Source organism: Mugil cephalus, chromosome 2, assembly GCF_022458985.1.
Source record: "Mugil cephalus isolate CIBA_MC_2020 chromosome 2, CIBA_Mcephalus_1.1, whole genome shotgun sequence".
Lineage (NCBI taxonomy): Eukaryota > Metazoa > Chordata > Actinopteri > Mugiliformes > Mugilidae > Mugil > Mugil cephalus.
This window is the reverse complement of record NC_061771.1, coordinates 27,977,553-28,001,192: the sequence shown is the minus strand read 5'-3', so window position 1 is coordinate 28,001,192 and position 23,640 is coordinate 27,977,553. Positions and strand designations below refer to the sequence as shown.

Here is a 23,640-nt window from a genome sequence, read left to right as displayed (position 1 = left end):
GTTTTTTTTGTCAGTTAAAGGGGGGAAATCAAAAAAATTTAAACAAAAACCCGAGTTAATCTTTAGAGTTTAAAATCGCGCAGGTTTGCAAGTTTTTTTTTTATTTTTTAGAAATATGTCAAAATCAGTGTCTCTCTGAAGGGAAAACACCCAAAAAAAACCCGTCCGTATGATACTTTTTCTAGTAGAGGGATGACAGCCAAAAGTGAAGTAAACTCAAAAGACTGAAGGAGAGCGGAATCCCCATGTTTCCCCCGAAAGCACGGAGATGTGTCTCCCGGGGGAAAAATTGTCTGCAAAGTAGAAGTTTCTGGTCCCCGATTCTTGGGTTTGGGTTTTTGAACCAGCGTAAAGAAAGACCCCGCTGGACGCAGCCGGGTGAGACAAATTGAGCTCTTCCTCAGTTTGAGACTGAAGGACTGTATTATTCGGGGCACCGCACCCGCAGAGCTGCACATGACAACAAAACAGAAAAGTCCCCATCTGTTTTTAAAAACTCAATGCACAGATACATCCACCCACACAGTTAGAGTTCATCAGTAAACCCGTGACAGCAGAGGGTTTTTTTTCCAGGTAAAACACTTCTCCATTCAAACCATCGTGTCCCTTTAATTTTTAAGTGATACCAGATGAATCACTCTTTCTCGCTTAGTGATTCTCAAAGTGGATTTCTTTTCTCTGGTTCAAGGACCTGAAAAACGACCTGGGAAAACTTGGAGTTTTTTTACTCAGGTCCTCAGGGTGTGAGGGGGGGGTTTCATCCGTGACGAAACGATAGAACGGAAAAAAGAACTTTGGAAAACAACCCGAAAAAAAAAATGGGCTGTATGTGGAGGAAATGTCCCCTGATGAAATTTTATGGCACAGTTTCTTCTGTCAGTGTAAGTTTACTTTTAGCAGGTTTTATGAAGGACAACCCCCGGGAAAAAAGAAAAAAGAAGAAATGATTTTTTAGCATTTTTAAATTTTAACCCCCAGAGATCAAAAAAAAGAAGAGGAAGAGGAATGTGGGGTTTTTGAAAAATAGACAATGAAGGTTGGTTCGAGATGAAACTGAGTTAGTGGAAGACTGAAGTAAACTCACATTGTGGAGGAGAGGGAAACTTCTCAGATCCTTTAACAGCACAGGAAACACTGTCTTCCCAATCAAACTGTTCGTTAATTGAATCAATGTCTTTCTTCATGTTCACTCCATTCTTGTACCAGACGTAGGAATCATCAGATAGACGACACCTGCTCTGACACTTCACCACTGCCCAGCTAGGATATGATGTTGGATCTCTTTTATTGACCTCTACATGGAGAACTGAAGTGAACAGAGAAATATCATTTTAACTGTTGTCACCCATTAAATAAACACAGTCATCAATAGTTCAGTAACAGTAATGACATGTTTCACATCTGACATATGTGGAGGAGAAATTCTTGCCTGAGACAGTCAGAGTGACTCCAGGTGAACCAGTATATTTCCCTCCTGGTTGGTTTGTTGTGAATCTGAACTTGTACTCAGCTGAGTCTTTCTCTCTAAGGTCTGAGATTCTCAGAGTGCACTTGTTCTCATCACAGTGATACTGAACACGACCTGAAAACTCTGCCTCTGTCATCAGATCCACAGGTTCACCACCTTCCATTTTAGTAAACCATACAGCTTTTTCAACCACGGTGACGTTGTCATTTATTCTGGATGGGTACGTGTAGCTGCAGCTTATTTCCACTGTTGATCCTTCGACAGCACAGATCTGAGTAGAAGAGTAAGTCACTCCATGATCAGTCTGACCAAGTACCACTGGAACACAGAGAACATCAGAGACCACAATTAACTGTTGTGCTTTAAAAAGATGATTTCTACAGTTAATGTGTACGTGAGCTGAGGCAGGACGTCACACTCTCTGAGGATGCAGTGAAGGAACAGTGATGATTTAACATGAGAGACATGAGACAGATGAACTGAAGAGGACAAACGGAAGAGGACAAGTTCAGAGAAAAAGGAAGTGACATAGAAATGAAAGTAGTTTTTGTTTTTTTACATTGCTGCGTGAAGTGCAGTGTGAACTCCTTTCACACAGTATAACTTGTGTTTCTTTCATGATAAATGATAATTGTAATGATACATTTATTGCATGTACATATCAGAGACATGTTGAATTATTGAAGGTGATTTGAAATTATTTTAATGACTTCATGATCAATAATAAATCAACTGAATGATGAACGTTAAAGAATCTCATGTTTAACTCAATAATCAGCTCTGCAGTAACAGAATTAAAACCAATATTTCACAGAGTTTAACAGTCTGGTTTATGTCTGTGTTCATTCTAACAGGAAGTATTTATTCACTACAACAAGCAGCTACAGCTTCAGTGAAATGTGAAAAACAGAAACTCAAAGTACCTGATGAGGAGAGAAGGAAGACGACAAATCCAGCTTCTGCTACTTTAAACCTCATGTTGGTGGCTCCTCTCTCTGCTGTGTCTGCAGGTAAAACACATCAGCTGTTAAATAACATCCACTACGGTTACCTAGTGTCTGAACGGAGCAACATGAATGTGCTCACAAAGAAGGATGTGACCTGAAGGCAGACTCTGTTCTCCATCCTGTCGCTGTGGTGAAGAAGTGTCAATGATTCAAGAGTTTCGTTCTTCTAAAAATAATGTGTGAGAGTGAACAGTCGTCTCATTTGTCAGTAATCTCCCTGTAATCAAGAGAGAATTTAGCTTTAGGTTTTTAAATAATTCCATGATTATTGTTTTGCATATTAAGTCAAATATGTCAGTAATTAACATACACAGTCATGATGTGTTGTGACAGTGTGATCTCACTGTTTGTGTTGTTTTCTCTTCTTGTCAAGTTAAACTGAGGAGTTTTAATCAGTAAAGACATGGTTGATTGTGTTACGATGAACATTTCATGTGGAACAGTTTATGACAGACTCTACTTTTATGTAGGGATGGATGATCGAGGTTTAATTTGAAGCTTCAAAAAGTGGTTCATTACTCGAGGTTTCAGTGACATCGTGTTCGAGTAGGACATCTAGTGGTGGATAACATGAAGTGCAATCTAGACAGAAGAGAAATTCACATGTGACACTTATTGGTTCATGAATCGTTTGGGATTTGATTCACCATTCACATTACTGTTTGACTACACTACATGATTGTGTGGCTTTAAGGTGACACAGTAAAACATGAAATAAACATCATGTCGTGTTTCTTATTTGGCGTGTCTAATTGTAGTTAAAGTCTTAAAGTTATGTAATTTTGCTTCATTTTATTGTGCCAATAGTATTTCTCTCAGAGAGATTTTCAAAAATGAGCCATAATGGCCGATTGTTGTCTCTTTGTAATACCACAAGACTTTTTTTGTAATACATTGTGAGTTTTTCAGTTTGGCCAGAAGGAGGCAGTGTGGAGCTTTGCTTCATTCATTGGCTCCATATAAAATCTAGAATTGAATTTAAAATCCTCCTCCTTACATACGAGGCCCTGAAAGGCCTAGCTCCATCATATCTGAAAGACCTCATAGAACCATATTCTCCCAACAGATAACTACGATCTCTAAGTGCAGGTCTACTTGTGGTTCCTACAGTTTCTAAAAGTAGATTGGGAGGTAGAGCCTTCAGCTATCAGGCTCCTCTCCTGTGGAACCAGCTCCCAGTTTGGGTTCTGGAGGCAGACACCGTCTCTACTTTTAAGGTCAGGCTTCAGACTTTCCTTTTTGACAAAGCTTATAGTTAGTGCTGGACTTAACCATCCCTTAGTTATGCTGCTATAGGCCTAGGCTGCAGGGGGAAGATGCACTGAGGACATGTCCTCTCCTCTCTCTTCTCTGGCTCCTGCCCTCTAATATTTATAATTTATTTTCTATCTCTTATAATTTATTTTCTGTTACTAATCACTGTGTCTCACTCTCTCCCTTCCCCTCCCCTCCATCTTGTTGTGAGGGTCTCTGGTCTGGAGTGCGGAATATCTGACCTGTGGAGTTCTAAGCTACATCTGCTGCTGTGGCCTCATCAACCAGCCCAGTCTTCATGGTCTGGAGTCTGTGTATCAGACCTGTGGAGCTCCATAAACTACATCTGCCCCAGTCTTCATGGCCTCCTCCAGTTGTCCACTCCTACCAGATGAACAATTCACCAACCGGCCCATGATTCCTGTTATACTCACAAACTGTCACATACGATCATCAGCTATGTGTTATATCATTAGATTCTATGTGTTTCCTTCAGCTTGATGTATGTATCTTTTTCTTGAATTGAATTGAACAGAACCATCATCAGCTTCATCTTCATCCAGAACTCACCTGCAACCAGACGTGTCAATCATACAGCCCACAGGCCAAAAACCCTGCACGGTGTCTAATCAGGCCCAGAGCATGAATTTGCAAAGCGTCAATTTTTTTTTTTTCATTTTTCTTTTTTTTTTTAAATCTTAATTACCTTAAAGTCCAACTATTATAGTCCACTTTATTCATTTATTTTATCAGTGGTTTAACTGTCAGGAGGTTGGGGTCAGTGAGGGTGCATTTCAGGGAGGGGGGGCAGTCCGTTGATCATCCTGAGGAAAGACACTTCTTGGACGTGGCTTCATGGACGCAGTGCTGCTTCCAACAAGCAGGGAAGTGGACCACAGATGATCTTGCTGGCTGTCTTCACAGTTCTGTTCAACTGCTTTTTATTTACATTTTCGCAGCAGTTGCCAAACCAGGAGGTGAAACTGTAGGTGAGGATGCTTTCCACAGTACCTCTGTAGGATTGGGATGAAATATGAGGTGGGGAGGATGGTTTTCCTGAGTCTGTGGAGGGTGATGTGAGGTCATCAGCAATGTGGACACCGAGGTATTTCACACTACTGGTCCTCTCTACAGCAGATCCATCAATCATTAGGGGTGCATGTTGTCATTTGCAAGGTTCACTTCTTCTGCTCAAGGTGTGACAGTGAGAGGTGGAGCATGGTGGTAGTTGCATCTTCTGGAGCTCTGTGGGCTCTGTATGAGTACTGTAGTGGATCTAGATCTACAGGGAGACATTTCTTTATGTGTTGCATTACCAGGCGTTGAAAGCATTTCATCATAGGTGTGAGAGCCACAGGGTGAAAATCAGAGAGGTCTGTAGGGGTTTTCTGTACAGGTATGATGTTGGTGATCTTAAGACAGGTTGGCACCACTGCTGGAGGAAGATGATAAAAAGTCTGTGAACATCTCCTTCAGTTCTTCAGTCCAGTCTTTAGGACACGTCCTCAGATGTTATCAGGTCCTGCAGCCTTAAGTGTCACAGGACCAGTCAGAAATCTTCAACAACTAATAAACTTTCGCCCTCTGCTGCAGGGAGAGGGAATTGCAGCCATATCCATACTAGTGATATTTTGAACTCTACCGTTTGGTGATATGTTATAATGGCATTTTTTTTTTTTTTTTTTTTTTTTTGTGTGTGTGAGGGGATTATTCAGCTACAATTTAGTCGTCACCTGTTTCTTGTCAGGTGCTGTGGTTCCCTCTCTCACTTGCTACTACATTTTTGTTGTGAATGTTTCTATGTTAAATCCAATGACAACACATCCTCTTATTCACAAAATTAAAATACCACCCATGATTCCAAACCTAACAGCTCACATATTTTCCTGAAAACCGAACATTGCTTCACATTATCCACTGATTCAATAGAAACAAAGGAATTAGCATCAGGACCACGGGAGGCAGCATACTGATAATTATTATGGTTGTGAAATTCGTTAGAAATTGAGATCTTGTAAAGAGAAGTCAGGCATTTATTACATGTACAATCACACACTGGTCGTCTGTCTTTTAATCATCTGATCAATGACATAAAAACAGTACAATCAAACATAAATCATATGAGAGATGGAGTCATGACATCATGACATGACTGTAATAACACCTACTCTGTTCAGCTCTGCTATCAGTGATGATGAAGATCTGTCCTGACGCTGTTGTTGAATCTTCATTCATGTCAGCTCGAAGCAATAAACCACGTAGTGTAGTTGAACAGTTATGAGCATGGCCTATCAAATCCCAAATGATTCATGAACCAATAAGTGACATGTGTGAATATATCTAGATAGCACTTCATGTTATTGACCACTAGATGTCCTACTCGACCACGGTATCACCGAAGCCTCGAGGAATTAACCATTTGTTGGATGTTCAAACAAATCCCTTTATCATCCATCCTTATGTAAAAGGCTAAACAGGCCGTTGTACGGTGGATCAATGACCCGCTGCTAACCTGCAGTTTTAGGACACACCTTTAAGGATAGGTAAGGGATGGAAATAGAATTATATAGGGCATGGTTATAACTATTTCATTTTCTGAGTGGAAAGTTTTATCATCATGAGTAATTGTTAACAGAGAAAATCAAATTAGAACAAAACATTTTGTTCATGAAGTGACTGTTCAAAATCTTTATCATCATAAACCTGTTTATTTACAGCTGAACTCCTCAACTTTTTGCATATTGTTGTCCTCTGCTGCAGTAAAAGGGTAACTGCAACTATGTCCAAACTACAGGTTTGAGTTCAAGCGTTCGATTCAACATGGTTTATTTTTTGAAGAATTCATCTTTCTCTGCATCTGTATTAATTCAAAACCTAATATACACGGGCCAGGCATAACATAACAAGACAAATTGTGATGGCTGGACAATTGGTGCAGACCATGTACACCCCTTCATTGAATCAGTATACCCTGATGGCTGGAGTCTCTTTCAATAGGAGGTTCAACTGGAGGTTATTGTAGCATTAAGTGAGTTTTCTTGGTAGCATTACTAAAGTAAAAGTTAGTATCTCATTCATCTGGGCTTTAAGCAACAATCACATGAGTACAGACTTCTCAGACTTGCAGTAGTAGGTCCCTCTGTCTTCAGAACTGATGGAGGTTAAATGATAAATTGATTCTGATCCATTAATCAGTGTTTGGTTCTCCTTGTACCAGGTGTAGTTTGCATCACTGCTACAGTTGAGATTCACTGAACTACCCTCCACTACCTCATTAAGAGCATCATTAGTATCATGCAGAATATGGGTTTTCTTTAATGTTGACTACATAAGTCTTGTACAAACATGCACCTATTGAATACACAACATATTTTCCAAATGTTTAGTTCTGGTTAGATCAGGTAAACACCTCCCTGTATGCACACAAAACAAACCACAGTTAAATGGTTCCAGTCTGATCCCAGCCTCAATGTGAACACTGTCTAGCAAGAGGTCAGACCCAGAATGCAAGAGACCTAGAGCTCAAGTAAAGTTAACAAAATCCAGTTTATTACTAAAACTAAGCAGGAGAATACAAAAACAAAAATTCAAGAAGGCAAACTACAGGAGTTGAAAACTCCAGGGAAGGAAGTCACATGAAGAAGAAAAAGACACAGAAACTGAACAAATTCTCACAACAGGAGGTTTCCCTCTCTAAACTTTCAGTTCAAATGCTGGCACAGACCAACTAATGTGAAATTATCTTGCACTGGAGGGAAGTCACAGCAATCCTTTTAAAGAGCACTGATTGGTGATTGGCTGCAGCTGGATCAGGTGGTCCCACCAGTCTCCTGCCCAGGTGAGCCTAATGAGCCTAATGAGGTGATAGGGAGAGAACAAAAACAAGGAAGTGGAAGGACAGGAAAAGCAGGACCATGAGGCCTCTGCTGCCCCCCCAACTAACAACACCCTATTGCCAGACACCACAGGACACCCTCAGAAGGTCCATGTCCATTTTCTGATGAATTACAAATGTTTGGAAGGTGGTTATGATGTTATGCCTGATCGGTATGTAGTTGTAGTTAAAAAGTTTTGTCAGATAACACAACAACAGATATTCTCTCCTGTGAAGAGCTGCTCACCTGCGGTTGCTGGGTCTGACTGCCGTGTAAACACAATCCTCTTCATATCTGCGCAGATCAGCTGATGTGAAGTTGGAGTAGACCTGGTTTTCCTGGGTTGTAGCAAGCTGTACACTGGCATAGTGAATTTCATCAGTCTGTAGACCACATGGACAAGAGAACATCATTTTAATTGCATTGCTGATCACAGACATAATTAACTCCAGAGGACTAAGGCCAGTAAATAAGATTTTTACAGCACAGTAGCATGAGGTCAGTAAAATGTCCAAGCCATGTCCAGCCAGGACTGCACCGTGACTTAACGTGGGTACACATGGAATAATGTGAAAGAAGGGATGTGGAATTGGGGTTTCAATGAATAATTACGTATTGGCCTGTACTTACTGGTACTATTTAATTCTCACCTCTTCTCTGCCGACTGGTGTCTGTTCAATCTCTGATCTTTGTTTCAAGTGCATCAGTCTTCTGATGAGAAAATAAACATAAATACAAAATAAATGGAGTTAATATAACTTAAGTTTGGGAGACCACACCCCATATCATTCTATTTCCCATGCTTACCTAGACAACTGTGTCCTAACCCTATCTCTTTCTCTCTCTATTTCTCTTCAACCTTTCATTAACAGAACCTGGATAAGGATGCAAAGCTTCCTGAGATATGTCCTCACCCTGAGTCTCAATCCCAAGGTTCCTCTATCATCAGCCATCTCGTGCCCCCTTCAAGTCTTCCCATCAACCCTTTTTCATCCCATCCTCTTTACTCATTTTCATCCCCCTTTCTCTTATCCCTATGACCCTTTTCATCCCATCCCCTCGACCCCTTTATACTCCCTCTGAATACTCTTCAAACGTTCTCATCTCTACATCCATTTCTCTCACTACCTGTCTACCAATAGGCATGCATGTTTTCAAAAATAAAATCTGTTCGCACTTAACATTAACAATAACAAGCGTCACATGTGATCGTACATCTTTAAGTACGATTGTGAAGATGACACTGACACAGCTCTTTTTAAATACTAGCCTGTTCCTGGAGCTCCAAAGCATCTAGTCCTCTAATCTTCATAGAACTGTCTCTCAGAACCTGATCACTATCCTTTTTGGGGCCGTGCCTTGATCTGTGCCATGTTTTTCTTCACAGCTTGAACAGCAGCATAGGCAGGATGTACATGCTTTCACAACTGAGGCAAAATCACTTAATATCCTTTATCGAATATTCAAAATGATTAATTTTTCAACAACTTCATGTCCTTATGTTCGGATGAGAGATTTAAAAGAAGTAATGTTAATTGGTGCATTCACCAGAGCTGAATAACTTTGATAGCAACGCTGGAGGCATCTGAACATTGTTTTAAGAGTGTTAAGAAAAACAAGGATGTTTAGTTTAAGGTGCACAGCAAATATACCGTGTTGCAAAAGAAGCCGCTCACCTGAAGTAGCGTAGGAGAAAGAGTATTATGGCGATCAGCAGGACAGCAGCAAATGATAGAGCAACTGGAAATTTCCATGAATCTAGAAAAAAACAATGAAAGGCAAACATGAATTTTTGAAAAAATAAAGTTTTCTGATGTAAGGACGTGTGTTTTTCAGTGTAAATATCCAAGTGAAGATAAGCATTTAAGTATCTTACAGTTAAGTCATTGGTTGTAACCTAATGACCCAAAATAAGATGAGGTGACTCCAGGTTAATAAAGATGTTTGAAACATTTACTGAAACATGCACACACAGTTAGTAGGTACAACAACTGACCCCCTCCACTAGAGGGCAGTATACATTCACTAACACAACGTTTCTTTGTTTTACTGTCAACTCAGTATGAAACACATTTCTCTTTCTTTCACTGCATAACAGTATTGTTGTTGTGTCATTGTCTTACAACTAAGGAGTCTCAACTGAAATTATTCTCTCTAATTAATTTTCTGGGGAACCATCGACAGGACGACATCAGTGGCCATGTGTTTCCCAAGCACAAGCACCATGGTCTCAATCAGATCTCTCAGATCTCTCAATGGCTGCGTTTTCTCTGCCAGCTGAGGTACATACTTCCTGAGATGGTTCCCCATGTCCAGGAATCGTCTCAACCGCTCTTAACTTGTTTGGATCAGTTCTGATGCCATGAGCGTTGATAACTTGACCCAGGAATTTGGCTTTTGAAAATTCACATTTCTCAGCACTCCATTCCCCTACAGTCTTTTAAGCCCTTTCTAAAGGTGAGCATCATGGATTGTCTGAGCATAGACCAGCACATCATCCATCTGGCACAGCACTCCAAGCCCTCCAGTATTTTCATCCTCAGTTGGAAGTGTTGTGGTGCTGAAGGGATATCAAAGCATAAGCACTTGAGGCAGAATCATCATAATCACCATATAAGACTTTGTCAGACCTCTGCAATGGGGAGAAAGCTTTACATGCAACATACTCTGATTCAGGGAGAACTGTTATGTCTGCCTTTGTGTCTATCTTGAGCTGTTTTCTATCTTTAGTTCTGTCACCCACCCATAATCAGAGTCTAGTGAGTTAACTGAGCACAAAAATGCATCTTCCTCTGAATGACTTTTTGGTGGCACTTCAATTTCTCCTACTGTTCTGTTCCTGCACCCTCTGGTGTAATCACCTCTAACTGTTACAGTTTTCATCGTGAGCAGGACATTGTTGTTTACTGTGCACAGACGCTCACCTGCACCTCTTTCACACGCTTCCCTTGTCCGGCTGGATTGCACTTACACTTTATCTTTGTTCTTAGCACAGCTTTTCTACTGAAAACGAACATTTGTATGCGTGTTTAGTACTTGTTGCTTTGTCACTCTTTCACTCTGTTGTGCACAAGTAACGGCTCATTCCAGACTGAGTTCTGCATACATTTGAAGCTTCTCCGATAGCTTTTTATCACGAACTTCGACGTCAAGGTACCAGAGCCACAGTGCTCCTTCCACTTGGGCCACTCCTCTGGTTTCAAGATGTCAAATTTTTGATGGTTGTGGATTCTGGTATCATTCCATACTAGCTTCTTCCTGTTCTAGTCTTACATAACAAGCTGACTCCAACAGTTGTTGCTCGCCAAAAAGTTGGAAGTTACTTCTTGTAAATCTGCAACACAGGTTCCTTCTAATTCAAACACACTCCTGACACCATGTTATGTCATTATTTGTGACCTAATGACCCAAAATGAGAAGAGGCAACACCGGGTCAACAGCGATGCTTGGAACTTTACTAAAATGTGCACATGTGGTTAGTAGGTACAACAACTGACCCCGTCCACTGGTGGGCAGTATATATTCACAACAATTTATTTTCAACAAAACACTTACTTGCTATGAAAGTCAGGTGTAAGGTGGAGTTATGATATTTTCTTCTCTTCTGGGTTTCACTGTAATAATTCCCACTGTGTTCACGTCTGCTATCAGTGATGGTGAAAATCTGTCCTGAAGCTTTTGGTGAGTCTTCATGTCAGCTCAAAGCCATACAACCATGTAGTGTAGCTGAACAGTAACGTGCATGGCGAATTAAATCCTAAACGATTCATAAACCAATAAGTGATAAGTGTGAATCCAACCCTCTCGATTACACTTCATATTATTGACCACTAGATGTCCTACTCGACCGCGGTATCACTGAAGCCTTGGGTAATGAACCATTTTTTGAAGCTTCAAACAAAACCTCGATCATCCACCCCTACATAAAAGTTCAAACAGGCCGTTGTATGGTGGATCAATGACCCGCTGCTAACTAGGACACACCTTTATGGATAGACAAGAGCTGGTAATAGAATGATATGGGGCATGGTTATAATTACTTAATGCACAGAGTGGAAAGTTATATCATGATAATGAGAAATTGTGAAGAAAGACAACATCAGAACAAAACATTATGTTTATTAAGGAATCTTTATTATCATAAAACTGTTTATTTACAGCTGAAATCCACAACTTCTTGCATATTGTCGCCCTCTGCTGCAGTGAGAGGGAACTGCATCGATGTCCACACTACAGGTTTGAGTTTGAGCTTTCTGTTCAACATGTTTATTTTGAAGATTTTATCTTTCTCTCTCTCTGAATTACTCAGAACCTAAATGTATAATATACACAGACCAGGCATAACATCATGACCCCTTATAGGTAAAGTAAATAACACAGATCATCTCTCTTGATCATGGCACCTGTTAGTGGGTGGGTGAACATTTAGTCCTCAAAGTTAGAAGCAGAACAAATGGGCAAATATGAGGATTTCAGTGAGTTTAACGAGGGACAAATTGTGATGGCTAGACAATTAGTTTGAGATTGCTGTGATGACATGGCCTCCAAATTCCCAGGTGAGTATCTGTGGGTTGTGCTGAACAAACTAGTCTGATCTATGGAGTCTCCACCATGCAACACAAGGCAGCTCTTAAATGATCGGCTGCTAACATCTTTGTGCCAGATACCACAGCACACCTTCAGGGATCTAGTGGAGTCCACGCCTCAATGAGTCAGGGATGAGGACCAACACAATATAAGGAAGGTGGTCATAATGTTATGCCTTATTTATTAATCCGTTACTCAAACCACAAATTCAACAAAAGGTGAAAACTAAGAGAGAAACAGTGTAAAACTAACTGAAATATAAAGAGAAAAACTATTTCAAGAGAAAAAAGAAATATAAAGAAAATCAAACTGCACAACAAAAGGTACCAGAACACATCATCATGTCATGTAAATTGTGACATGTCAGATCTGGAGTAACTCATCATCTCATTGTCTAGTATCTAGTATCTCATCCTCAGGGTAGCAGAGGTCTATCTCAGGACTAACACAGAGAGACAAACAAACATTTATGCAGACACAGGGAGAACAGTGAACTCCACACACAAAGAGCCGAACCTGGACTCAAACCTGGACCCAGACCTTCTCGCGTTGAGGCATCAGTGCTAACCGCCTATATACCACCCTGGAATAACTTCTACTTTGAAATCGAAGAGTCATGTCTGAGGTTGTGTTGCATCTGTAAAAAGAAGATATTTCTCAGTACTCTCACTCTTCACTTGTTTTAACCATGTGCTGTATTTATTTATTTTATTATCAGGACTTAACATTAAATATTCAAAGATGTTTACACTGATGAAATTACTTCCTGGATTTGTTCTGTGGTACAGTTCACATCTGCAGTTCAGTATGTGGTTAATAATCAGTTCTGTTCACATGCTCTGATCTCTCTCACCTCTATAGCCTCCACAGGTTCATTTGGTTCAGTCGCACAGCTGAAGAGTTTCTTCTTCCTGGATGGAATCCAAGAAACGAGACGACGGATGAATACAAATTTAAAAGTAAAGGACTGAATTGTAAAATAAAAAAAAAAGAAACAGACTTACCTCATACACAGAATCAAAAGAAGCAGAGAAATCAGCACCAGCACCACCAAAGTTAATCTGATGACATTCAGTATTACTGGTAATTTTCCTACAAATGGACAAACACTGATATGAGGTCTTTGTGTCTCAGTAATAGAGTTGGTTGTTTAGATTGATCGAAGGAAAACAGACCAGTCTATAAAAAATCCTGACAGGAGATGTTATTGTTTTAGAATTACTCGTGGTTTTCTCTGCAGTGACTTGTTGATAATCTCTGATGCAGTAAACTGATATTTTAATGTTCATTTACCAACTACACCAACCAGGTGTAAGGTGGAGTTATGACGTCCTCTTCTGTTCTGGGCTTCACAGTAATAACTCCCTCTGTGTTCAGGTCTGAAGTCAGTGATGGTGAAGATCTGTCCTGAAGCTTTTGGTGAGTCTTCATTCTCCTTGTACCAGGTGTAGTTAGCTGCTGGGTTCGCATCACTGCTACAGGTCAGAGTCCCTGAACTACCCTCCACTATCTCACCAGATGGACTCACTGATACAGAGGGAAGCTTTGGAGGATCTTGAGGAGAATATAGAGAGAAACTACTCAGTCATTTTTAGCTGTACTTAATCATAGTCTGAACTCCAACTGTATCATCTTCAACTTTTAAGTCCAGCTGACAACAGATCTGCTGATGTTTACTTACACTGGACGTCTATGAATACAGACACAGACTGTTGATCCTCAGACTTGCAGTAGTAGATCCCTCTGTCCTCAGAGCTGATGGAGGTGAAATGATAAATACCTCCTGGTCCCAGAGGAAGTGGTTGGTTTCCTTTGTACCAGGTGTATTTAGCTGCTGGGTTAGCATCACTGCTACAGGTCACAGTCACTGAACTACCCTCCATTATCTCACCAGAGGGACTCACTGATACAGGTGAAAGCTTTGATGGATCTGGAAATAGATGGAGATTATTATGTTGTTGTAACGTGAAGTTTCTGAAGGTTTTTCTGTCAGTTAAAGTGGAACTGAAACACTTTAAAGCAAACCTGATGTTAATCTTGAGAGTTCCATTGCGCAGTTTGTGCAAGTTTACTTCATTTCTAGAAATATGTCAAGATCAGTGTCTCTCTGAAGTAAAACACCCAAAATAACTGTCCGATATGATACAGTGTCTAGTAGAGGTATGACAGCCAGAGTGAAGTAAACTCACAGACTGAAGGAGAGCGGTAATCCTCATGTCCACTGAAAGCACAGGAGATGGTGTCTCCAGGAGATAAGTTGTCTGTCAAAGTAGAAGTTTGCTGTGTCCTGATTCTCTGTTGGTTCTTGAACCAGACGTAAAGACGACCAGCTGGACTGCAGCTGCTGAGACACTTGAGCTCTGCCTCAGTTTGAGACTGATGGACTGATATTATTCTGGTCACCTGCACCTGCAGAGCTGCACATGACAACACAACAGTAATGTCACATCTGTTTAAATACACAATGCACAGATACATCCACCTACACAGTTAGAGTTCATCAGTACCTGTGACAGTCAGAGTTGTTCCAGGTAAAACACTTCTCCATTCAAACTGTCGTGTCTTGAATTTGAAGTGATACTCAGATGAATCACTCTCTCTCAGGTTAGTGATTCTCAGAGTGGATCTTCCTGTCTCTGGTTCAAGGACCAGAACACGACCTGAATACTGGGAGTCTTTACTCAGGTCCTCAGGCTGTGAGCGATTCATCCACTGATGACTACGATCAGGACTGAACCAGAACTTTGACACAATAGCATCATCATAATTATAATGACTGTACGTGCAGGAAATGTTCACTGATGAACCTTTGATGGCACAGATGCTTCTGTCAGTGTAAGTCACTTTGTAGCAGGGTTGATGAAGGACACCTGAAAGAAGAAGAAGAAGAAGAAATGATTTGAAAAACATTCAAATCTAACCCTGCAGAGATCAAAGAAGAGAAGAGGAAGAGGAAGTGTGGTTTTCTGAAACATAGACACTGATGGTTGGTTCAGAGATGACACTGAGTTAGTGGAAGACTGACGTAAACTCACATTGTGGAGGAGAGGGAAACTTCTCAGATCCTTTAACAGCACAGGAAACACTGTCTCCATATTCAAAGTATTGTTCAATCGAATCAGTGTTTTTCTTCATGTTCACCCCATTCTTGTACCAGACGTAGGAACGAGCAGATAGACGACACCTGCTCCGACACTTCACCTCTGCCCAGCTAGGATGCCATGTTGGAGATGTTTTCTTGGCCTCTACATGGAGAACTGAAGTGAACAGAGAAATATCATTTTAACTGTTGTCACCCATTAAATAAACACATTCATCAGTAGTTCAGTAACAGTAATGACATGTTTCACATTTGACATATGTGGAGGATAAATTCTTACCTGAGACAGTCAGAGTGACTCCAGGTGAACCAGTATATTTCCCTCCTGGTTGGTTTGTTGTGAATCTGAACTTGTACTCAGCTGAGTCTCTCTCTCTAAGGTCTGAGTTTCTCAGAGTGCACTTGTTCTCATCACAGTGATACTGAACACGACCTGAAAACTCTGCGTCTGTCATCAGATCCACAGGTTCACCACCTTCCATTTTAGTAAACCATACAGCTTTTTCAACCACGGTGACGTTGTCATTTATTCTGGATGGGTACGTGTAGCTGCAGCTTATTTCCACTGTTGATCCTTCTACAGCACAGATCTGAGTAGAAGAGTAAGTCACTCCATAACCAGTCTGACCAAGTACCACTGGAACACAGAGAACATCAGAGACCACAATTAACTGTTGTGCTTTAAAAAGATGATTTCTACAGTTAATGTGTACGTGAGCTGAGGCAGGACGTCACCTCTCTAGATCAGTGAAAAAGTGATGATTTAACATGAGAGACATGAGACAGATGAACTGAAGAGGACAAACGGAAGAGGACAAGTTCAGAGAAAAAGGAAATGACATAAAAATAGAAGTAGGTTTTTTTATGCATAGCTATGTGAAGTGTGGTGTGAACTCTTCCCTCACACAGTATAACTTGTGTTTCTTTTATAATCAATGATAATTGTATTAATACATTTATTGCATATACATATCAGAGACATGTTGAATGATGAAGGTGATTTAAAAGTTATTTTAATGACTTCATGATCAATAAATATTTAATCAACAATGATTCTTTAAAACGACACAGTGACTAAATTCATTAAAATTGTGAATCATTTGTATGGTAAATGCTAATGAAATAATCAGCTCTGCAGTAACAGAATTAAAACCAATATTTCACAGAGTTTAACAGTCTGGTTTATGTCTGTGTTCATTCTAACAGGAAGTATTTATTCACCACAACAAGCAGCTACAGCTTCAGTGAAATGTGAAAAACAGAAACTCAAAGTACCTGATGAGGAGAGAAGGAAGACGACAAATCCAGCTTCTGCTACTTTAAACCTCATGTTGGTGGCTCCTCTCTCTGCTGTGTCTGCAGGTAAAACACATCAGCTGCTAAATAACATCCACTACGGTTACCTAGTGTCTGAACGGAGCAACATGAATGTGCTCACAAAGAAGGATGTGAACTGAAGGCAGACTCTGTTCTATGTCCTGTCACTGTGGTCAAGATGTGTCAATGATTCAAGAGTTTCGTTCTTCTAAAAATAATGTGTGAGAGTGAACAGTCGTCTCATTTGTCAGTAAACTCCCTGTTATCAAGAGAGCATTTAGCTTTAGGTTTTTAAATAATTCCATGATTATTGTTTTGCATATTAAGTCAAATATGTCAGTAATTAACATACACAGTCATGTTGTGTTGTGACAGAGTGTGATCTCACTGTTTGTGTTGTTTTCTCTTCTTGTCAAGTTAAACTGAGGAGTTTTAATCAGTAAAGTGGTTGGTTGTGTTACGATGAACATTTCATGTGGAACAGTTTATGTCAGACTCTACTTTTATGTAGGGATGGATGATCAAAGGTTTAGTTTAAAGCTTCAAAAAGTGGTTCATTACTCGAGGTTTCAGTGACACCGTGTTCGAGTAGGACATCTAGTGGTCAATAATATGAAGTGCAATCTAGACAGAAGAGAAATTCACATGTGACACTTATTGGTTCATGAATCGTTTGGGATTTGATTCACCATTCAAATTACTGTTTGACTACACTACATGATTGTGTGGCTTTAAGATGACACAGTAAAACATGAAATAAACATCATGTGGTATTTCATATTTAACGTGTCTAATTGTAGTTAAAGCCTTAAAGTTATGTAATTTTGTTTCATTTTATTGTGCCAATAGCATTTCTGTCAGAGAGATATTCAAAAATGAGCAATGGTGGTAGATTGTCTCTTTTTAATACTACAAGACTTTTTTTTATGATACATTGTGAGTGTTTCAGTTTTGCCAGAAGGAGGCAGTGTGGAGCTTTGCTTCATTCATTCAGTCTAGAATTCAAAGGCCTAGTTCCATCATATCTGAAAGCCTTCATACCTCCATATTCTCCCAACAGATCACTACGATCTCTAAGTGCAGGTCTACTTGTGGTTCCTAGAGTTTCTAAAAGTAGATTGGGAGGTAGAGCCTTCAGCTATCAGACTCCTCTCCTGTGGAACCAGCTCCCAGTTTGGGTTCTGGAGGCAGACACCGTCTCTACTTTTAAGGTCAGGCTTCAGACTTTCCTTTTTGACAAAGCTTATAGTTAGTGCTGGACTTAACCATCCCTTAGTTATGCTGCTATAGGCCTAGGCTGCAGGGGGACATGCACTGAGGACATGTCCTCTCCTCTCTCTTCTCTGGCTCCTCCCTCTAATATCTTATAATTTTATTTCTATTTTTATTCTTTACTATACTGCTGTCTCACTCTCTCCTTCCCCTCCCCTCCATCATTTGTTGTGAGGGTCTCTGGTCTGGAGTGCTGAATATCTGACCTGTGGAGTTCTAAGCTACATCTGCTGTCGTGGCCTCATCAACCAGCCCAGTCTTCATGGTCTGGAGTCTGTGTATCAGACCTGTGGAGCTCCATAAACTACATCTGCCCCAGTCTTCATGCCTCCTCCAGTTGTCCACTCTACCAGATGAACAATTCACCAAACCTGCCCATGATTCCTGTTATACTCACAAACTGTCACATAACGATCATCAGCTATGTGTTAATCATTAGATTCTATGTTTCCTTCAGCTTATGTATGTATCTTTTTCTTGAATTGAATTGAACAGAACCATCTGGGAATCACTTGCATTCAGCTTCACCTTCATCCAGAACTCACCTGCAACCAGACGTGTCAATAAAACAGCCCAAGGCCAAAAACCCTCCACGGTGTCTAATCAGGCCCAGAGCATGAATTGAAAAGCTTAATTTTTTTTTTCTTTTTTTTTTTTTTTTTTTTAAATCTCATTACCTTAAAGTCCAACTATTATAGTCCACTTTATTCATTTATTTTATCAGTGGTTTAACTGTCAGGAGGTTGGGGTCAGTGAGGGTGCCTTTCAGGGAGGGGGGGCAGTCCGTTGATCATCCTGAGGAAAGACACTTCTTGGACGTGGCTTCATGGACGCAGTGCTGCTTCCAACAAGCAGGGAAGTGGAGCACAGATGATCTTGCTGGCTGTCTTCACAGTTCTGTTCAACTGCTTTTTATTTACATTTTCGCAGCAGTTGCCAAACCAGGAGGTGAAACTGTAGGTGAGGATGCTTTCCACAGTACCTCTGTAGGATTGGGATGAAATATGAGGTGGGAAGGATGGTTTTCCTGAGTCTGTGGAGGGTGATGTGAGGTCATCAGCAATGTGGACACTGAGGTTTTTCGCACTACTGGTCCTCTCTACAGCAGGTCCATCAATCATTAGGGTTGCATGTTGTCATTTGCAAGGTTCACTTCTTATGCTCAAGGTGTGACAGTGAGAGGTGGAGCATGGTGGAAGTTGCATCTTCTCGAGCTCTGTGGGCTCTGTATGAGTACTGTAGTGGATCTAGATCCAAGGGGGAGACATTTCTTTATGTGTTGCATTACCAGGCGTTGAAAGCATTTCATCATAGGTATGAGAGCCACAGGGTGAAAATCAGAGAGGTCTGTAGGGGTTTTCTATACAGGCATGATTGTGGTGATCTTAAGGCAGGTTGGCACCACTGCTGGAGGAAGATGATAAAAAGTCTGTGAACACCTCATTCAGTTGTTCAGTCCAGTCTTTAGGACACGTCCTCTGATGTTATCAGGTCCTGCAGCCTTAAGTGTCACAGGACCAGCCAGGAATCTACAACTACTGACAGACTTTCGCCCTCTGCTGCAGGGAGAGGGAATTGCAACCATGTCCAAACTAGTGATATTTTGAATTCTAACGTTTGGTGATATGTTATGTTGGCATTTTTTTTGTGTGAGGGCATTATTCTGCTGTAATTTTGTCTTCACCTGTTTCCAGCTCCTATGGTCCCCTCTCTCCCTTGCTACTACATTTTTGTTGTGAATGTTTCTATGTTGAATCCAATGACAACACATCCTCTTATTCACAAAATTAAAATACCATCCATGATTCCAAACCTAACAGCTCACATATTTTCCTGAAAACTGAACATTGCTTCACATTATCCACTGTTTCAACAGAAACAAAGGAATTAGCATCAGGACCACTGGAGGCAGCATACTGATAATTATTATGGTTGTGAAATTCATTAGAAATTGAGATGTTGTAAAGAGAAGTCAGATATTTATTACATTTACAATCACACACTGGTGGCCTGTCTTTTAATCATCTGATCAATGACATAAAAACAGTAACATAAAACATGAAATCATACAAGAGATGGAGTCATGACATCCTCTTCCGTTCTGGGCTTCACTGTAATAACATCTACTCTGTTCAGGTCTGCTATCAGTGATGCTGAAGATCTGTCCTGACGCTGTTCTTGAATCTTCATTTATGTCAGCTCGAAGCAATAAACCACGTAGTATAGTTGAACAGTAATGAGCATGGCGTATCAAATCCCAAACGATTCATGAACCAATAAGTGACATGTGTGAATATATCTAGATTGCACTTCATCTTATTGACCACTAGATGTCCTACTCGACCACGGTATCACTGAAGCCTCGAGGAATGAACCATTTGTTGGATGTTCAAACAAATCCCTTTATCATCCATTCCTACGTAAAAGGCTTAACAGGCCGTTGTATGGTGGATCAATGACCCGCTGCTAACCTGCAGTTTTAGGACACACCTTTATGGATAGGTAAGGGATGGAAATAGAATTATATAGGGCATGGTTATAACTATTTCATTTGCAGAGTGGAAAGTTTTATCATCATGAGTAATTGTTAACAGAGAAAATCAAATTAGAACAAAACATTTTGTTCATGAAGTGACTGTTTAAAATCTTTATCATCATAAACCTGTTTATTTACAGCTGAACTCCTCAACTTCTTGCATATTGTCGCCCTCTGCTGCAGTAAGAGGGAACTGCAACTATGTCCAAACTACAGGTTTGAGATCGATCAACGTGTTTATTTTTTGAAGAATTCATCTTTCTCTGCATCTGTATTACTCAAAACCTAATATACACGGGCCAGGCATAACATAACAAGACAAATTGTGATGGCTCGACAATTAGTGCAGACCATGTACACCCCTTCATAGAATCAGTATACCCTGATGGCTGGAGTCTCTTTAAATAGGAGGTTCAACTGGAGGTTATTGTAGAATTAAGTGAGTTTTCTTGGTAGCATTACTAAAGTAAAAGTTAGTATCTCATTCATCTGGGCTTTAAGCAACAATCACATGAGTGCAGACGTCTCAGACTTGCAGTAGTAGGTCCCTCTGTCTTCAGAACTGATGGAGGTTAAATGATAAATTGCTTCTGATCCATTAATCAGTGTTTGGTTCTCCTTGTACCAGGTGTAGTTAGCATCACTGCTACAGTTGAGATTCACTGAACTACCCTCCACTACCTCATTAAGAGCATCATTAGTATCATGCAGAATATGGGTTTTCTTTAATGTTGACTACATAAGTCTTGTACAAACATGCACCTATTGAATACACAACATATTTTTCAAATGTTTAGTTCTGGTTAGATCAGGTAAACACCTCCCTGTATGCACACAAAACAAACCACAGTTAAATGGTTCCAGTCTGATCCCAGCCTCAATGTGAACACTGTCTCGCCAGAGGTCAGACCCAGAATGCAGAGACCTATAAGCTCAAGTAAAGTTAACAAAATCCAGTTTATTACTAAACTAAGCAGGAGAATCAAAAACAAAAATTCAAGAAGGCAAACTACAGGATTGAAAACGCCAGGGAAGGAAATCACATGAAGAAGAAAAAGACACAGAAACTGAACAAATTCTCACAACAGGAGGTTTCACTCTCTAAACTTTCATTTCAAATGCTGGCACAGAGCAAGTAATGTGGAATTATCTTGCACTGGAGGGAAGTCACAGCAATCCTTTTAAAGAGCACTGATTGGTGATTGGCTGCAGCTGGATCAGGTGCTCCACCAGTCTCCTGCCCAGGTGAGCCTAATGAGCCTAATGAGGTGATAGGGAGAGAACAAAAACAAGGAAGTGGAAGCACAGGAAAAGCAGGACCATGACAATATGTTTCCAGTTGTTAGTCTGGTCAACAAAGTAAAAAGTATAAATGAAATGTTGCTGCTTTAATCTTGGCCGTGTCTGTCTGAATGAATGTCTTTTAATCTCACTCTGCAGAACCGTGATGTCTTCACACTCTGTGCTTTTTATTAACCCTGCTGTACACCGGGTCCTCCACAGCTGCCTGACCGGTTGTTCTAGGAAGGAAATGACAAAATTGGAAACAAGATCTTAGGAGTACTAATGAAAACTAAAACTCATGCAATATATGAAATATACACCGATCAGTCAGAACATTATGACCACTGACTGGAGTGAATAAGATTGAGCATCTTGTAACAATTCAGTGTTCTGCTGGGAAACTCTTGGACCTGGTAGGGTCACAAGGCGTTGACCTGGCCTCCAAATTCCCTAGATCCCAAACTGATCAAGTGCTTGTGGGATGATCCACAGAGGCCCCTGCTGCCCCCCCAACTAACAACACCCTATTGCCAGACACCACAGGACACCCTCAGAAGGTCCATGTCCATTTTCTGATGAATTACAACTGTTTGGTCATAATGTTATGCCTGATCGGTATGTAGTTGTAGTTAAAAAGTTTTGTCAGATAAAACAACAACAGATATTCTCCCCTGTGAAGAGCTGCTCACCTGCGGGTGCTGGGTCTGACTGCCGTGTAAACACAATCCTCTTCGTATCTGCGCAAATCAGCTGATGTGAAGTTGGAGTAGACCTGGTTTTCCTGGGTTGTAGCAAGCTGTACACTGGCATAGTGAATTTCATCAGTCTGTAGACCACATGGACAAGAGAACATCATTTTAATTGCATTGCTGATCACAGACATAATTAACTCCAGGGTACTAAGGCCAGTAAATAAGATTTTTACAGCACAGTAGCATGAGGTCAGTAAAATGTCCAAGCCATGTCCAGCCAGGACTGCACCGTGACTTAACGTGGGTACACATGGAATAATGTGAAAGAAGGGAGGTGGAATTGGGGTTTCAATGAATAATTACGTATTGGCCTGTACTTACTGGTACTATTTAATTCTCACCTCTTCTCTGCCGACTGGTGTCTGTTCAATCTCTGATCTTTGTTTCAAGTGCATCAGTCTTCTGATGAGAAAATAAACATAAATACAAAATAAATGAAGTTAATATAACTTAAGTTTGGGAGACCACGCCCCATATCATTCTATTTCCCATGCTTACCTAGACAAGTGTGTCCTAACCCTATCTCTCTCTCTCTCTCTCTCTCTCTCTCTCTCACTCTCTCTCTCTCTCTCTCTATTTCTCTTCAACCTTTCATTAACGAACCTGGATAAGGATGCAAAGCTTCCTGAGACATGTCCTCACCCCGAGTCTCAATTCCAGGGTTCCTCTATCATCAGCCGTCTTGTGCCCCCTTCAAGTCTTCCCATCAACCCATTTTCATCCCCCTTTCTCTTTTCCCTATGACCCTTTTCATCCCATCCCCTCTGAATACTCTTCAAACCTTCTCATCTCTACATCCATTTCTCTCACTACCTGTCTACCAATAGGCATGCATGTTTTCAAAAATAAAATAGTAATCTGTTCGCACTTGACATTAACATTAACAAGCGTCACATGTGATCGTACATCTTTAAGTACGATTGTGAAGATGACACTGACACAGCTCTTTTTAAATGCTAGCCTGTTCCTGGAGCTCCAAAGCATCTAGTCCTCTAATCTTCATAGAACTGTCTCTCAGAACCTGATCACTATCCTTCTTGGGACCGTGCCTTTATCTTTGCCATGTTTTTCTTCACAGCTTGAACACCACATAGGCAGGATGTACATGCTTTCACAACTGAGGCAAAATCACTTAATATCCTTTATCGAATATTCAAAATGATTAATTTTTCCAAAATTCATGTCCCT

General features: G+C 40.5%; 2 protein-coding genes and 1 long non-coding RNA gene across 3 annotated transcripts in view; 1 reads left to right on the top strand and 2 right to left on the bottom strand.

The window, feature by feature from the left end:
• Nucleotides 1-23,640, top strand: part of LOC125003708 (selection and upkeep of intraepithelial T-cells protein 6-like) — a 164,326-nt gene that overhangs the window by 95,825 nt on the left and 44,861 nt on the right. The gene's annotated exons all lie outside the window — the stretch shown is intronic.
• On the bottom strand, nucleotides 7,854-9,328 carry LOC125003738. The gene is made up of 3 exons (XR_007112265.1): nucleotides 9,281-9,328; nucleotides 8,255-8,315; nucleotides 7,854-7,987 (listed from the first exon to the last, which is right to left on the bottom strand). It is a non-coding gene; the product is annotated as an uncharacterized LOC125003738 (long non-coding RNA).
• LOC125003500 lies at nucleotides 14,343-15,326 on the bottom strand. The gene is made up of 3 exons (XM_047577468.1): nucleotides 15,227-15,326; nucleotides 14,699-15,061; nucleotides 14,343-14,608 (listed from the first exon to the last, which is right to left on the bottom strand). Exons 1-3 carry the CDS (start codon nucleotides 15,324-15,326, stop codon nucleotides 14,343-14,345), a joined length of 729 nt encoding a protein of 242 aa, XP_047433424.1.

Coding starts and splice junctions, on each gene's coding strand:
- LOC125003500 (XM_047577468.1), bottom strand. CDS start 15,326: ATGAAGAAAAACACTGATTCGATTGAACAATACTTTGAATATGGAGAC. Junction 15,062..15,226: donor GTTTCCCTCTCCTCCACAAT/GTGAGTTTACGT, acceptor TTCTTCTTTCAG/GTGTCCTTCATCAACCCTGC. Junction 14,609..14,698: donor AACAACTCTGACTGTCACAG/GTACTGATGAAC, acceptor TGTCATGTGCAG/CTCTGCAGGTGCAGGTGACC.